A 17186-nucleotide genomic window follows, 5' to 3' on the forward strand; every position below is an offset into this window, starting at 1 on the left:
TTAGTCGAGACGAGGTTTCACTATGTTGGCCAAGCTGGTCTCAAACTCCTCAAGTGATCTGCCCACCTCAGCCTCTCAAATTGCTGGGATTGTAGGCATGAGCCACCACACCTGGTTAAAGAGTATTCTGTTCTTGAACTACTTCTTGATCTTACTCTTTTTAATCTCCATTGACTACCTTATCCAATTACAAAATGTTAACTTGTCACTTGGATGCTGATGTCTCCTAAATATCTCCACTATAAGGTTCTCTACCTCTCCAGTGGAGTATTCTATTTCACCTGAAACTTTTTCTTCATCAACACTATACTATAGATTCCCTGGGAGTAGGAGTCACATGTGATTTATTTGCATGTATATTCCTAGTGTCTAAAACAGTACACACTAAGTACACATTTATTAACTCTGAATCAGGGGCTTCCTTCTAAGCCTTATACTACTCCCATTGAAATGCCCTTCTCTTACAACCCACTCACCTCATGAGTTTCTGTTCATTTTCTCAGGATTTAATTCAAGCACTCCTTTGATGAAACTTTTCCTGAATCCTTCAGAATAAGCCAAACTTTTCCTGAATCCTTCAGACAACCCAGCATGTACTCCATCCCTACTATTAACATAGGACCACACCTTCTTTCTGATTCTGGGTTCTTATTTGTGTCTTAGTAATGATAATATTTTATATTTTTATATATGTATATGTATATAAACTCACACATACATACACACACCCCACACAAAAACACATATATATCACATATAAAACATAATTTATCATATATGCATATATATTCACAAACACGTATATGTAATATGCCTATATATACACACATATATGTACACAGTACTTATATAGTACATATCTGTCATCCTCGACATGATTTTTGTTGAAGCCAAGGACAATAAATGTCATTGTTTACGTGGGATTGCAGATATGTTTTCTAAGGATTAGAAAGGTGTAATACATAAGTACTGCATATGACATGAATGGGTACATGTCATAATATAAATGATTTCTTATAAAAAAGATATGTGGAACAAAAAATAAGTTAGGAAACAAAAACTAAGTGCTATTAGAATTATCTTTAAATACGTATATTAAAATAAAGATACGCACATGGATTAGTACAAAGTTTAGATGAACTTTTAGAGATGCTAGTTAGGAACCAAAATTTACTTTTGTAAAAGAAATAGCTTACTTTTTATCCAGGCAGAAATCTTGACCCTCCTTATCTTACTTTTTCCAAATCTGTTCATTCTAATAATGTATCTTACTTTTTAATTCAAAATGGTTTCCCACACAGTATAGACCATATATCAAAAATATCTACATGCTACTTTCATAATGCTAAAGGTTAAATATGGACTAAAGTCTATTTTTTATCATTCCATGCTGTTACCTTACAAGACCATAAGATTTATTATAAAATATATAAAAAGACGTTTTATGTATTATTTAATATAATGACTGTCATTTACAATAGTCACAACAACTATTTTTGTTGTCAGTGAAATTTAGTTCCATGTACAGAAAAGTAAAGCAAACATAAGAAGAAAAACAAAGATCTTTAGATTGCATTTTAACATTTTTCTATTATTCCAATCTAATAGACTGTTTAAATTATTTCCTTTCCCTGCTTCAGAATTCAGCTTTCTTTGTTAGTTTGTCTATTCTATAATGTCATTGAGTTTCTTGCCATATGTTCTAGGATAGCTTGCACGTGCTCCCTTCTTTAAACAACAGCTCCCTCAAAAAGTCAGTTCTTTTGGGCCAGGCGCGGTGGCTCACGCCTGTAATCCCAGCACTTTGGGAGGCCGAGGAGGGCGGATTGCCTGAGCTCAGGAGTTTGAGACCATCCTGGCTAACACGGTGAAACTCCCGTCTCCACAAAAGTACAAAAAATTAGCCGGGCGTGGCGGCATGCGCCTGTAATCCCAGGTACTTGGGAGACTGAGGCAGGAGAATTGCTTGAACTCGGGAGGCGGAGGTTGCAGTAAGCCGATATCGCACCACTGCACTCCAGCCAGGGCGACAGAGCAAGACTCCATCTCAAAAAACAAAAAAGAAAAGAAAAAACAAAAAGTAAGTTCCTTTAAGGCCCTCTAATTCTATGATTCAGATACCCTTTACTATTTTTGATAAACAAAGACATCAAAATTAAACATCATTAATTATTAAAAACTTTAGACACATAACTTAAAGAAACAGAGCTCTATCAATCAAGTAGAGAATAAGGAAACACCTTCAGTTCATTTGCTTTGCTAGTCCAACTACGAGAGTCGTTTTAAAAATGGTTATCATAAGCCACACAGTGTTATTTGTGTTTTGAGGTGGTTCATTTTCTGAGATTGTTACCAATTTTAGACATATTTAGTACATTCAAAATATTTAAATATCACTCCTTTTCACTACTTGTCTAAGTATAGCATTATTAAAATTATCATAGATCTCTAAATAATTTACTATCCACTAACTGGCTTACTATATCAGTATTCAAAACATTTAACCTAAATTTATATGAAAGTGCTCCTAAGAAGTTTGTAAAGGTTACCAAAAACAAGCAAATATATTCTAGGGAAGCTATTATTTAAAATGTATATTAGTAATTCTTATATAAGCATAAATTCTTAATTGTGCAAAGGCACATACCCATCTCACTTTGTCAAAGGCACCTTCAAGTTCAGATTTTCCCAAACATATTCCAGTTAAAGCAAAATTTAAGAAACTATAAGCATTAGCACTAATAGCCAGTTTAACAGCGTATAGATCAATGAAAGCAAAAAATAATAATAATAATTTCCAAAAGGACTGATTGAGCAACTTCAAGTATACATATACACATTTGTGTTCATGCATGTATTGATCTATGTAAGTACTCGTGATTTCCTATGAGTCTACTTTAAATAATTTATAGGTTTTCAAAACCAGACGCTTTTCTTTCCTTTTCTTTCTTTTTTTTTTTTTTTGTTTAATAACAGTGTTAGTCTCCTTATGTGATATAAAATAGTCTAAAAGCCTGAAGTGGCAGAAAAGAGGCAGAAATGGAGGCGACTGGCTAAAGTTATCAGTTGTTATCTGATTGGTACTCTGACTTTCCTAGTTCACCGCTTGTCAGAAAAAGATTCGCTAGATGTCATGTACTACATGGTGACAGAATCTTTTATCAATCTTAGGGCAACAGCAACTGCTTTAAACTCAGGAGCGTCAGTCATTATGGCTTTGTTACTCTTGTTCTTTTCCTGGGTGTGTTTCGCTATCTCTTATCTTTTGCCTACAGTCACAGTGCCTGCCAGGCAGAAGAGCAGCCCTTCCAGGTATCAGCACACAGGTCTGCCTGTATGCATCATGACACCACTGTCCACTCACAAAGAAGAGAAAGAAAGCCACAGCTTTACCCGCAGGAAGGAGAGGTCCCGGTTGTGCTCAATGCTGGTTATCTCCAGGTTGCCCATGACAACCTCACAGTTTTCATAGTACTTGCGCAAGGCTCGGTACTGCTGTTCCAGGTCAGAGAGAGAGCTCAGTTTATTCTCCGTTCCTGCACACACTGCAAAGACAAGAAGATACACGTGAAATTACATAACCTTTATATGATATGCACAATGATAATATCTTTCTCAAAACTCTCTATTCCACAAGCCTATCCCAGTTCTCTGAATATAAATATTTTGATTGTCATTAAGAGGCATAGACCCACACACTGATGAACAATTTCACTTTTATATTCCCAAATTACATGTGCTAATCACAGAGAGTAGGAAGGCATAGATTCCACAGAAATATATAGCAAGGAGATAAACTTAATCCCATTTGTTATGACCATATAAAGGAAGTAAATACATTTACTTTTATTTAAACACGGTTTTTTTAGGACACATGATTTACTCTGTTTTCTAATTGGGTAATTCTACAAATGTAAATAAATCAAAATCAAAAGATAGTGAAAGTAACAATTTTATTTTAAAATCATAGTTATTGTATAAGCTGTTCCCGCTGAGTAAATTTTTTACTAAATAAACTAGCACCCACAAGACCTCAAACATGTGTTTTTTATTTGTTTTTTAACTTTTATTTTAAGTTCAGGGGTACATGTGCAGGCTTGTTTATATAGGTAAACCTGTGGCATGGGGGTTATTCATACAGATTATTTCATCACCCAGCTATTAAGCCTAGAACCCATTAGTTATTTTTCCTGATCCTCTCCCTCCTCCCATCTTCCATTCTCCAATAGGCCCCAGGGTATGTTTTTCTCCTCTACGTGTCCATGTATTCTCATCATTTAGCTTCCACTTATAAATGAGAACTTGCAGTATTTGGTTTTCTGTTCCTGCTTTAGTTCGCTAAGGATAATAGCTTCTAGCTCCATCCATGTCTCTCCAAAGGACATGATTTCATTCCTTTTTATGGTTGCATAGTATTCCATGGTGTATATGTACCAGATTTTCTTTATCCAGTCTATTATTGATGGGCATTTAGGTTGATTCCATGTCTTTTCTATTGGGAATAGTGCTGCAATGAGCATAAACGTGCATATGTCATTATAATAAAATGATTTATATTCCTTTAGGTATATACCCAGTAATGGGATTGCTAGGTTGAATGGTATTTCTGTCTTTAGGTCTAAATTGAAATATTTGTAAACATATACTACAAGCCAGATATGTAAAAAATACAACTTTTATTGTTATCAATTGGAGCATCACTGTATATATTCATGAGTTTCTGAGGTATAATGGACTGATAATAAATAATCTGTCTGCCAAGTTCTATTCCTATGTGAGCACAGAAGTTTACACAAGTTTTTTGTTTTGTTTTGTTTTGTTTTTTAATTTTGTGGCTGGGCATGGTGGCTCACGCCTGTAATCGCAGCACTTTGGGAGGCCGAGGCAGTTGTATTACCTGAGGTCAGGAGTTCCCAACCTGGCCAACATGGAGAAACCCTGTCTCTACTAAAAATACAAAAATTAGCTGGGCGTGGTGGCTCATGCCTGTAATCTCAGCTACTCGGGAGCCTAAGGCAGGAGAATTGTTTGAATCTGGGAGGCGGAGGTTGCAGTGAGCCAAGATCATGCCACTGCACTGCTAGCCTGGGCAACAGAGTGAGACTTTGTCTCCAAAAAAAAAAAAAAAAAAAAAAAAAACTGTGTGTGACTTCCAGAAGCTAGATTTTTAGATACTATTCTTATGATTTATATACCTGCCAGAACACAATCTTCACCACTTAATGTACTGACTCTAACCCTAAGTAGACTAAAAATATATATTATAAATCTATTAATAATGGTATGTAAAGAAAATGATTTGGTAAGTTACATGAGATACACTGAATTTAAGGCAAGATACAAAGTGGAGACTGCAAACATACTAGGAACACAGCTTAGTAATAAGGTAATATATACATTCATGTCTTATATACACAGAAGTAAAAAAGATGCCATGATGCCTGATGTTGTTTTCAAAGGGATGAATTCCTGTAGAGGAAGGGAAACACTCTAGATGGGTGTAGCCTAATAATTAGGACCACCTTAAAGCCTGTTTTTGCCTATTAACACACCAAAAATAACAAAAATCTTAATCCAAAAATCTTGAAAAATAGTGTATGTCTGTAACCATAGTGGAAATTCATTATAAAAACAAAATCCAAACTTTTAAAGTCTGGATTTCTAACGTTCACCAAAAAGTATATTTTCTAGAAGTACTCTGCTACCAGCTAAATTGTGTGTCCCTAAAAGATACATTGAAGTCCTAATTCCCATTACCTAGAATGTGACCTTATTTGGAAATAGGGTCTTCCTAGATGTAAATCAAATTAAGATGTCATTCAGGTGTTCCCTAATTCAATATAATGATAATAAGACAAGCTTGTTCAACCTGAAGCTATCAGGCCACATGCAGCCCAGGATGACTTTGAATACAGCCCAACACCAATTCATAAACTTTCTTAAAACATTATATTTTTTGCTGGGTGCAGCGGCTCATGCCTGTAATCCCAGCACTTTGGGAGGCCAAGGTGGGCAGATCACGAGTTCAGGAGATCGAGACCATCCTGATCAACATAGTGAAACCCCGTTTCTACTAAAAATACAGAAAATTAGCCGGGCCTGGTGGCGGGTGCCTGTAGTCCCAGCTACTCGGGAGGCTGAGGCAAGAGAATGGCATGAACCCGGGAGGTGGAGCTTGCTGTGAGCCAAGATTGCGCCACTGCACTCCAGCCTGGGCAACAGAGCGAGACTCCGTCTCATAAATAAATAAATATTTAAAAAACCACATCATATTTTTTGAATCAGCTATTGTGTTAGTGTATTTTACGTGCGACCCAAGACAATTCTTTTTTCAATGTGGACAAGGGAAGCCAAAGATTGGACAGCCCTGATATAGGAAGAGGAAAATACCATGTGCATACAAAGACAATCAGGGAAGAAAGCCCCGTGACCAGAAAGGCAAAGGGTAGAGCTATGTACCTACAAGCCAAGGAATGCCAAAGACTGATGGCCACCACCAGAAGCTAGAGAGTGGCAAGGAAGAATTCCACCTGGAGTTTCAGAGGGAGAATGAGCCTGCTGTCACCGTGATTTTGAACTTCTAACCTCCAGGACAGTCAGAGAATAAATCGCTATTGTTTTAAGCCACCCACAGCGTGGTATGTTGTTACTATTTGTCTCTAAATCCCACATTAAATAAATGTTAAAAATCACTTTCTCTCTCTCCACGGTCCTATCAGCTTATAATCTCCATGCTACTCTTCCATTGCTCCCTCCAAGCCCCTTATACACCATGCTGGAATTCATTTATTGCCTTTGAGAATGCAGATTTTGTAGAGTGATATGGATGGATGCTATGGCAAATACCTCTAAAATCTTTAATATCCATTTTCCAATTCCTTCATTGTAATAGACTGCACAATTTTTAGCTGGACACATGGTCACCCAAAATAAAAATTATATTTCTCTCCTCCCCTTAGAAGTAAGTTTGGCCAGTGGACTAAGTTCTGACATGTTGCATGACACCTTCCCAGAACTTGATTTCAAACATGGTTGAAGCCTGGCTTTGCCTGGTTTCTTCTTCATAATTTCTTCCAGCCTGATGCCAGAAATGCAGATGTCATGACTAAAACATAAGCCATCATCTTGGACCACAAGAATGACTGACACATCTTAGAGAAGGCTGAGAACTGAGCTAAAAGGAAGTAGGATTTTCAAGCAATAGATATTTTACGTTGTCATACTATCAATACCATCAAGATAATGATGAATATTGGCCCCACCTGCTAAAATGTTACACACAGAAAGGATTAAACTCTAGTTGTGTTATATGCTTTTGACTTTGAGTAAATTTAACTATTGTGCTTGGTTTGACTGAATTTGCTAAATATATAATGAAATTACAATATCATTCCTAATCTTAACAACATTTCACTGGCTCTGTGGAATGTTCTCTTATTAAAACAAACACCCAGGAAGAAATGATATTCGACATAAGCAGGAGAAGAAGAAAAAATTGATTCATGTGCATATTCCTTATAAATCAAGATCAAAGTCCAATATATTTTTCATTATATATTAAAGGCCCTTTTGGAAAAACCTTAATCCATGATCTTTATTTTATTGCTCCCAGTAAATTTATATAAAATCTTTATAAACTAATAAAATGACTGTTGAGAAAAGGTATTATTATATGAGTTTATGAAATATATATTTTAATTATCTCAAATTCCAATGAGGATGAACATATTTTAGTACAACCAATTATGGGGATAATATAAGCATCCATTAATAAATTTGCTGCACCATTTCTAAAGTATATCCAATAACACATTGCAACCTATATATAATTTATGTTGTATAGTTTCTCTCAATTGGAAATAATATTCATACTTTAATATTAATATAAAAAATCAATAGGTAATAATCTAAATGAAAATGTTTTCAAAATATTTGGTGTATTCTGACCTTTTCTATAGAAGCTTAAACAACTTTTGAGAGATGCATCTATTACTATAACTGCAATATCTAGGTATTTTTGCATAATTCTCATTCTACATATATAAAAAGGTATACAATATTATATCAAATATAATATTATACAATAATATTCGAGTCTGGATAGTTACAAATTCATAAGTTCTCATTATTAATATTCATTTAAACATTTGTATAGTATAAATACTTACGATTTTGTTTAAAATTCTTATAATGAACATATGCTACTCTACATTGCAATAATTCATTTAATTGATATCAGAACAATTATAACTCGTACTCAGAAAATGGCCCTCAACTAAAAAAAATTGCTATTCCTCAATAAATGATCAGGTAAGTTTTGTATAGACCTTCTTAAAATGGAAAATTTGAATAAGTATGTTTAGAAATATTTTTTGACAAAAAAAAGATCCTCCAAAAAACAAAATTAGATTAATCACAATACTCTATTTGCCAAACATTCTAGTCTTTGCAGTTTTTTTACTACATGCTGTTCAATTTAGTAGATATTTTTGTCTCATTGAGGCTTTCATTTATGTTTGATTCAAACTATCTAGAATCCACAGTAAATTCATCATAACTTCTATCTTGAAAGACACACTTGATCTTTAAAGAACTGGTTTGGATAGGTTCATAGAAATCATTTGTAGTTGTCTTTGCAGAGCCTCCACTGAGTAACTCACAACTTTCATTTGTCAATTGATTTTACAATCAAGCAATGTATACAAGACAATGCTTAAATCATCAAGTTTCATTGATTTCACAAAGCTGTTTATCAAAACACAATTGAAAAATTGTCTTCAGCAGCCAAAACGAGTTTAACAAAATTCAGCCCGCTTTGACAATACTATTATAAAGTCCTTAAACTATAAGCCTACAATAGTTCAGGCATCAAAAATCCAAAATTTACATGTGCTCCCTAAAGTTTTCATTCCAAATGTAACTCCAGGAGTAAAGCTATATGTGAGGTCCTAATAAAATCCTCAATTATTCTATTTAGTATTGATTCTGTTACAAATGTAGCTATACTTCCAAACACAGGCTTTTTTATTTTTCTTAAGATTTATATCCAACAGTGTGTGAGCCATATAATCCTCATTCAGTAAAAAAGTAAAAAGTTGGTAGCAATATAAAAAGGTTGGTTAACAGTGTATTAATTTGATTCATGGGGAAATACATTAAAAGTAAAATAATGAAACCTTAACAATATCTATATTAAAACTAAAAATTAATTATAGCCTCCAAGCTTGTTCTGGCTATGAAATCAGCACTGTATTTGCTTACAAAGAAAAGATGACGAGAATTAAAAAAAGAGAATTACCTAACTCTCAAATCAAATGCCTATTGCGAGATATCAGTTTATCAATTAAGAAATGAATAATTATTTATTTGGCATCTACTTTTCTCCAAGTGTCATGAAAAAATAATTACTGAGAAAAATTTCCAAGTTGTTTCACAGGGGCTTGTATAGTTTTACAAGGCACATAGCAAGGAAAGCAGTGAGCAGTATATTTAAGTCATGTATATATTGTGTGTGCATAATTCAAAGGCTGGCTACATAAAATATGGAACTTGATAAAAAATTCTTTTGCTGATTTAACACCAATAAGTACTTTCCTTTTCAGAAATGTTAATAAATGCACCTTGGATTAATGCATATTGTTGGGTATTAAAAAATCTAGCATCGTAGTAAACATCAAAATACAAAATATTGAAGACCACATAAGAAGCAATAACTATTTCCAATAACTATTAATGAATGCTATTATAGTTTTGCAGAGGTGGCAAGTTTTGTTATCTCTATGTTCAAAATACATCCCCAAATGGGTCCAAACTTGTCACTTCCACTGCTATAGTCATTTAATCCAAAACACTGCTATCCCTTCCCCGGACTTACACAGCGGCCTCCTAACTAATGTCCAGGATTTCCTATTTGCCCCCGTTAATTAATTCTCAACCCAGTGAACAGAATAATATTTTTTAAAATATAAATCATTCATGTCACTAAAAACACCCTTTGGTGTCTCATTAAACTTACTGTAAAATCCAAACTCTTTAGCTTGTAAGAATCTGTAGTCATCTTTTCTCAAATGTCATTCTTTCAGAAAAGCCTTCTCTGACCACCTTATTTAAATAAGTACCGGGTTTCCGAACATTGTGCTCTACCAGGAGACACAATAGTTATTCCATTGAATTGGAAGTGACTGCCGTGCAGCCACTTTGGGCTCCTCATTCCTCTGAATCAATAGGCAAAGAAAGGAATTGCTAAGCTGGCTGGGATAATTGATCCTGACCACTAAGGATAGTAGCAGATTCTATCAATATTACTACTCCACAATGGAGGTAATAAGGAAGAGTATGTCTCTAATACAGGACTTTCCTGTGGGCGTCTCTTAATATTACCATGCCCAGTGATGAAATTCAATGGAAAACTACAACCACCCAATCAAAGCAGTACTAGTACGGTCCGATGCATTTTGCAATGAATATTTGTGTCACCTCAACAGGTAAAGAACCATAACCAACTGAGGTGCTTGCTGAAGGCAAAGGGAGTATGAAATGGGTAGTAGAGAAAGGTAGTTATAAATACCTGCTATGATCATGTGACCATTGACAGAAATGGTCACTGTAATTGCCATAAGTATTTATTCCTTATTATGTTATGAATACATTTGGTGTGTGGGTGTGTCTATTTTTCCTCTCTTATTTCCTTATCATGAAACATAAGATGTATTATTTTATGTCATAATATTTAAGTATTCTTAATTTTACACAATAGTATTTAAGCTATAGGATATCAAAGAGAAAAGCAAACATCAAAAAAGACTTCACTTTCTCGTCTGGGGACAAAGTTAGTGCATTTTTGGTTGTAGGCATAATAGTTGCATCATGTTAGATGAAATCATTTACCTTTTATTGTCTTTATTTGGAGATTAAGTACAGATTAAGGACATGCATATGGGTGCTATGCTGACAAGGGATGGGCTTGTGATGGTTAATTTTATATGTCACTTGATTGGGCCACAGGATGCCCAGAATGCTGGCTAAACATTATTTCTGAGTGTATCCATAAGGGCGTTTTCAGAAAAGACTAACACTGAATTGGTGTACTGAGTAGAGCACATGGCTCTCCCCAGTGTGGGTGAGTATTTTCCAATCTGTTGCAGGCATGGATAGAATAAAAAAGCAGACGAAAATGAAATTTTCTCTCTGCCTGACTGCTTGAACTGAGACATAGATCTCCAGCCCTTAGCACTTTAGGTTCTTAAGTCTTCATAGCCAAACTGGAATCTATACCATTGGCACTCTAACTCTCAGGCCTTTAAACTATAACACTAGCTTTTTGGGGTCTCTAGCTTGCAGATGGCAGATTGTGAGACTTCTCAGCCTCCATAACTGTGTGAACCAAGACCATATAGTACATTTTAAATAAATATGCCTGTGTGGGTGTGCTATATATAGCATATATATGTGTGTGTATATATACTTGTATATATATGCTATCTGTGCATTCCATGCCCCAAACAAATTGACATAGAAAATTAACTATCATAAGCCCATCCATTGTTAACTTGGCCCACATACATAACTTCTTAATCTGTACTTAATCTCCGAATAAAGAAAATAACAGGTCATACTTCCACGTAACATGATACAACCATTGTATCTACAACCCAAAATGCACTAACTCCTTCCTTGGGAGAGAAGGTAAAGTCCTTTCTTTGTGTTTGCTCTTTTTGATCCTGTAACTTAAATCTTTTTGGTTCTGTTTCTCTGGGGAACCCTGAGAAACACATTCATGTTTATTCATTCTCCACACAGAGGCCAGAATGTTTTTTTTCAAAAATGTAAATTGTTCATGTCACTCCCCTACTGAGAACACCCCTTGGCTTCTAATTGCACTGACTGTAAAATCCAAAGTTCTTATAGCCTGTAAGAACTTGTATTTAAGCATTTGCTCAAATGTCACCTTTTCAAAACAGCGTTTTCTGACCACCTTATCTAAAATAGACATCAGGTTCCCATACATTGTGTTCTGCTTTCATTTTGGTGTTTCTTTTTTTTCGCTATGCGAATTTACATTATACATCTGCAAGTTTACCTTTTTATGATATGTCTCCACATTAGAATGCAAGTCTCATAAGAGATAGGCCCTTTGTCTGCTCAGCACCTCAGAAAGCAGGCATATAGCAGATGTTCAGTAAACATCAGTAAACAGGCATAGATGTTCAGTAAACATTTGTTAAATAAATATATGGATGTCAGAGTCATTGAGAACTAGAATGAAAAAAAAAAAAGGTAAAGAATATATATAAAGGAAGGCCAGGTGTGGTGGCTCACGCCTGAAATGCCAACATTTTTGGAGGCTGAGGCCAAGGATTGCTTGAGGTCAGGATACCGGCCTAGGTAACAAAGTGAGACCCTTTCCCTACAAAACCTTTTTAAAAATTAAGAAAATAAAAATAAAAGAGAACTACAGCGGAGCCAGAATCAAACACTGGTTCCTTCATTTTTAAAAGCTGAATGAACTTGAGCAAATCACTTCATCACTTTGAGTCTTCGTTTCCCTGTCTACAAAGTAAGGTTTTATGCTGAGTGTTATTTGTAAATCCAGCTTAATTGTTATGAGCACAACATTTCTAGGATAATTTTCTTCAATTGATGGGTAATAGTCATTCCTATCTTTTTTCTAACCTTCATGGAAATGCTTCCCTTAACTCAGCATATGTTTCATCATGTTATATATTCTAGAATTCTACTTTAAAACTAGGGTTTTTATTTCAGACTTGAATATTGTAATTTATCGTACACTTTTTCACAGTTTTCAGAAGTTTTTTTTAAATCTTATTAGGGTAAATTATTGATAAATTGCAATTATTAAACCACCTTTATATTCTTGAATGAATCATATACAATGATCATGCATTACTCTATTAGTATAATTCTGGATTTTATTGCTCTTATTCATTTGTACTGGTATCTTTTAATATAAAAAATTTGTATCAATGTTTTAAAATATCTTTATCAGATGTGATTAGGGCCAAAAGAGTTTAAAAATTGAAACGAATTTATATTTCAGAAATTTCATATTCTACATAATTAAATGTATTAAAGAAAAAACTATTAATAGCAAAATAGGAAATGTGTTTCATAATTTTCATTACATAAAACTAGACATAAAATATTTTTCAGTGTAAAAATTGATATCCCTTTAAAAAAATCCTATTACGTATTATATGAATCTTTATCTTCTACCACTGTTTTATTGACTCCCAAAGTGATAAAACGTTGAGACTGCTGAAATTAACTAAACACTTTCTTTTTTTTTTTTTTTTTTTGAGATGGAGTCTCTCTCTGTCACCCAGACTGGAGTGCAGAGGTGCAATCTCGGCTTACTGCAAGCTTGGCCTCCCAGGTTCATGCCATTCTCCTGCCTCAGCCTCCCCAGGAGCTGGGACTACAGGCGCCCGCCACCACGCCCGGCTAATTTTTTTTTGTATTTTTAGTAGGGATGGGGTTTCACCGTGTTAGCCAGGATGGTCTCGATCTCCTGACCTTGTGATCCGCCCGCCTCAGCCTCCCAAAGTGCTGGGATTACAGGCGTGAGCCACTGCGCCTGGCCTACTAAACACTTTCTAAACAATCCTTGAGCCTAATGAAAAGAACTTTTGGCATTGTAGACCTTTACTAATAGATTCGTACCTATGGAAGACATATGTATTCGATACCACAGACAGATGAAAGATAAATCAATATATTATATATACTCCTATCTGCTGATCTATCTAAAATTGAATTGATCTGTACTTTACCTCTTTTGTTGACTTACAATAGTCTTTAAGAGCCCTCAAAATTCTTAAGTGCAGCTACTATATAGTGCGAGGGAAAATAACCTCGTAACTGAAAACTAAAAAAACTGATGTGTATCAAAATTATACATGATTATCTTCTATGAGTAATATGGTTTTTGAGTAGTCTACCTTGATCTAGTCTTCCCAATATAAACATTTATGTTTGTAAATTTTTGTACTTTGTATTTCAAAGATGAGCTTGGTAAAATTAAAAAATTGCAAATGATTTTCAATGCATCATATCAAATATCAAGAACTTAAAACTGCATATATATATATTCTTAGTCTTTATTGTTTCCCTGTCTTCAAATATTTTTTCTTAGTTTTTATTTCATAACATTTCTATGTTGAAAATAGAAAAAATAGAAGGGCTTTTACAGATTTAGAAATTACATTTCTGTCATCTATACATACTTGGATAAAATAATAGGATCACAGAAATACAATTGTCAGAAATGTAATATTCCCTTTACCACATTTTGCCACTATTCTCTGCCTGCCCTCTTTATCCCTCCCTCATACAAAGTCCTTCTTATTTACTTTGTAGTATTTCATTTTCTGTGAAAGTGCTAGGTCCTTAACTTTAATGTAGGTACTGGACTTGACAAGCAATTAAAACAAACAATTTCCACTCATCAAGGCTTGCCAAATTAGTCATCTGCCATCTGCCCCCTCATCTGGCTCTCCTTGAGGTCTTGCTGTGAATCTGGATGCACTTTCACAGATTAAGAGGGACAGTGCAAACCTCCAAGCTGGTAAAATGCCAGTGGGAGCTAAGCATGTAAACATTAGCAAACATCTTTCTTCTCTAGATTATCATGCCTTCAACCATCCCCTCGTGTCTAATAAAAACCAGCCTGATTGTGATGCCTTATCACTATGAGACCTTTGCCATTCACTGTAATTAAAGTGGCAGTGTGTGGGATATTTTTCCTGTTAGAAGAATTTACAAGAAGGAATTAGACTAGATGTTCCTAATATGATACTATGCTCACATATCAAGATTGATTTCTTAAGCATTGATAAAGATGTGCACATTAAGAAATGGACTATGGCCTTTCTCTTGCATTGGTTTCAGAGTGAGACTTCCTTTTTCATTCCTTTCATCAGCTAATGTTTACTTGACTAATAATATGCAATAGGCACTTTCTAGGGTAAATGTTCAATCAGCTTACACTAGTAATGGGCAAAAATGAGAAATAGCAAGAGTGAAACATTGTACTATTGTCACCCCATGCCTGTTTTTAAGGTCTCTCTTCCTTCAAAGCATTCTCCAACCCAGGGCTACTCTTGGGCAATAGGTACCTTCATGCAAATGCACTAGGGTGGCACTCTTTTAAGTGAAACAAACTCCACGAGGGGCACATGACCTGGACATCACAATATGCACTGCATTTTATCCCCATCTGTTCCCTAGTACTTGAGTATGTTTGCAGTGATGAGCTTGCATAATTGTAAACAGCAGCTCTGGTTCACTCCACTGTTCCGAGTTACCAGTCCAAACTTGCTCATTCAGGGTAAAGTTGTGTCTAAATTAATGACCCTTTTAAAATTAAAAGAAAAGTCGGTGAATGTTAGACTTGGAGTGAGAAGAAGGGGTGTGGCAAACAACATTTTTGACTGACAGTCTTTACTATTATCTTCAGATGATTTACATATAAAGCCTAATCCAAGATCACCTTCTAACAAAGTTTTCTGGGATGTTTTAAAACCCAATTCATAATCACATTATTCTCTTGGATAAAAAACAAAAAGCACCCACCTGATACTAATATAGACTAGATTATAAAATATATTATTATAATTTATTTTAAATTGTTTTCTTGTGCCCAAACACTATTATTCTAGAAACTAGATTCTATAATCTCCAGTGGGTTGGTCTCTCTAAAACATTCAGATGAGTAGTGGGTTGTTATTTTTACAACATAATCATACTTGCAAGTACAGTCACAATCAACTTTCCTTTTTTTAACTTTTATTTTAAGTTCCAGGGCACATATGCAGGTTTTTCACATTGGTAAACTTGTGTCATGGGGGTTTGTTGTACAGATTATTTCATCATCCAGGTATTAAGCTTAGTACACATTAGTTATTTTTTCTGATCCTCTCTCTCCTCCCACTCTCACCCACCAATAGGCCCCAGTGTGTACTGTTCCCCTCTGTGTGTCCATGTGTTCTCATTATTTTGCTCCCACTTATAAGTGAGAACATGCAGTAGTTGGTTTTCTGTTCCTGTGTTAGTATGCTAGGGATAATGGTCTCCAGCTCCATCCATGTCTCTGCCAAGGACATGATCTTGTTCTTTTTTGTAGCTGCATAGTATTCCATGGTGTATATGTACATTTTCTTTATGCAGTCTATTATTAATGGGCATTTAGGTTGATTCCATGTATTTGCTATTGTGAACAGTACTGCAGTGAACATACACATACATGTGTCTTTATAACAGAATGATTTATATTCCTCTGGGCATATACCCAGTAATGCGATTGCTGGATTAAATGGTATTTCTGTTTTAGGTCTTTGAGGAATCAACACACTGTCTTCCAAAATGGTTAAACAAGTTTATACTCCCACCAACAGTGTATAAGCATTCCTCTTGCTGAGCACCAGAAGAAACTATCAACAGAATAAACAACACACTGAGAATCTCCAACATGCAGCTACTCACCTGTTCAATGTACCTCGAACTGGTAACGGGGCTTTTTGATAAGAGAGACCAGGCCACCACTAGAGGAAATGCTGTCATTACCGGTTTAATTATGTGTTTGTAAAACACCACTAGAAATACTGTATTTTATTGTCCATATTCAATAAGTGGTTACTGGAAAACAATACATGGGGCTCTGGGTTATCTGTAAAAGGAAAAGTAAATACAATCTGTATCACAGATTTATAACATTTTACATTCTAAGATAAATCCTCTGTAGAATTTTTAGAAATAATAATAGTATACAAATTTAGTTAAGCTGCTAATAAATATAAATAATTTTATCTGACTTTGATTCACCGCTACTGAACGAGACCCACAATCAAAGTCAAAATTCATTTTACCCACAATAAAATATAAAACAGAGCCCTTCTCGCCTACCACACATACAAAATATATATAGTTTTGTATAAAAGTTAGGCATCACTTGTAAGAAGAAATTTCCTGGGCATAACAGTAGTCAATGATGTTACCAATCTACTCAGCAGCATCTACAATGGAAGAAATATCATACCTTATGCTATGGTATGAATGTTTGCCCCCATCCAAAACAGGCTGAAACTTAATCCCCAATGGAGCAGTATCAAGGGTCTGTTAAAAATTCAGTTTGGCATTCTGTAGCCTTCTTGCCATGTGACACCCTCTGC

The 17186-nt window shown here is 35.0% G+C and overlaps 1 protein-coding gene across 2 annotated transcripts in view; it reads right to left on the minus strand.

Annotated features, from left to right (window-relative positions):
- Positions 1 to 17186, minus strand: part of ERBB4 (erb-b2 receptor tyrosine kinase 4) — a 1163189-nt gene that overhangs the window by 743043 nt on the left and 402960 nt on the right. For both annotated transcript variants that reach the window (XM_003254031.3, XM_003254029.3), the window contains exon 2: positions 3394 to 3545. In XM_003254031.3, the coding sequence (XP_003254079.1) occupies positions 3394 to 3545 (152 nt within the window). The remainder of the gene's footprint in view (positions 1 to 3393; positions 3546 to 17186) is intronic.

Source organism: Nomascus leucogenys, chromosome 22a (assembly GCF_006542625.1).
Source record: "Nomascus leucogenys isolate Asia chromosome 22a, Asia_NLE_v1, whole genome shotgun sequence".
NCBI classification, from domain to species: Eukaryota; Metazoa; Chordata; class Mammalia; order Primates; family Hylobatidae; genus Nomascus; species Nomascus leucogenys.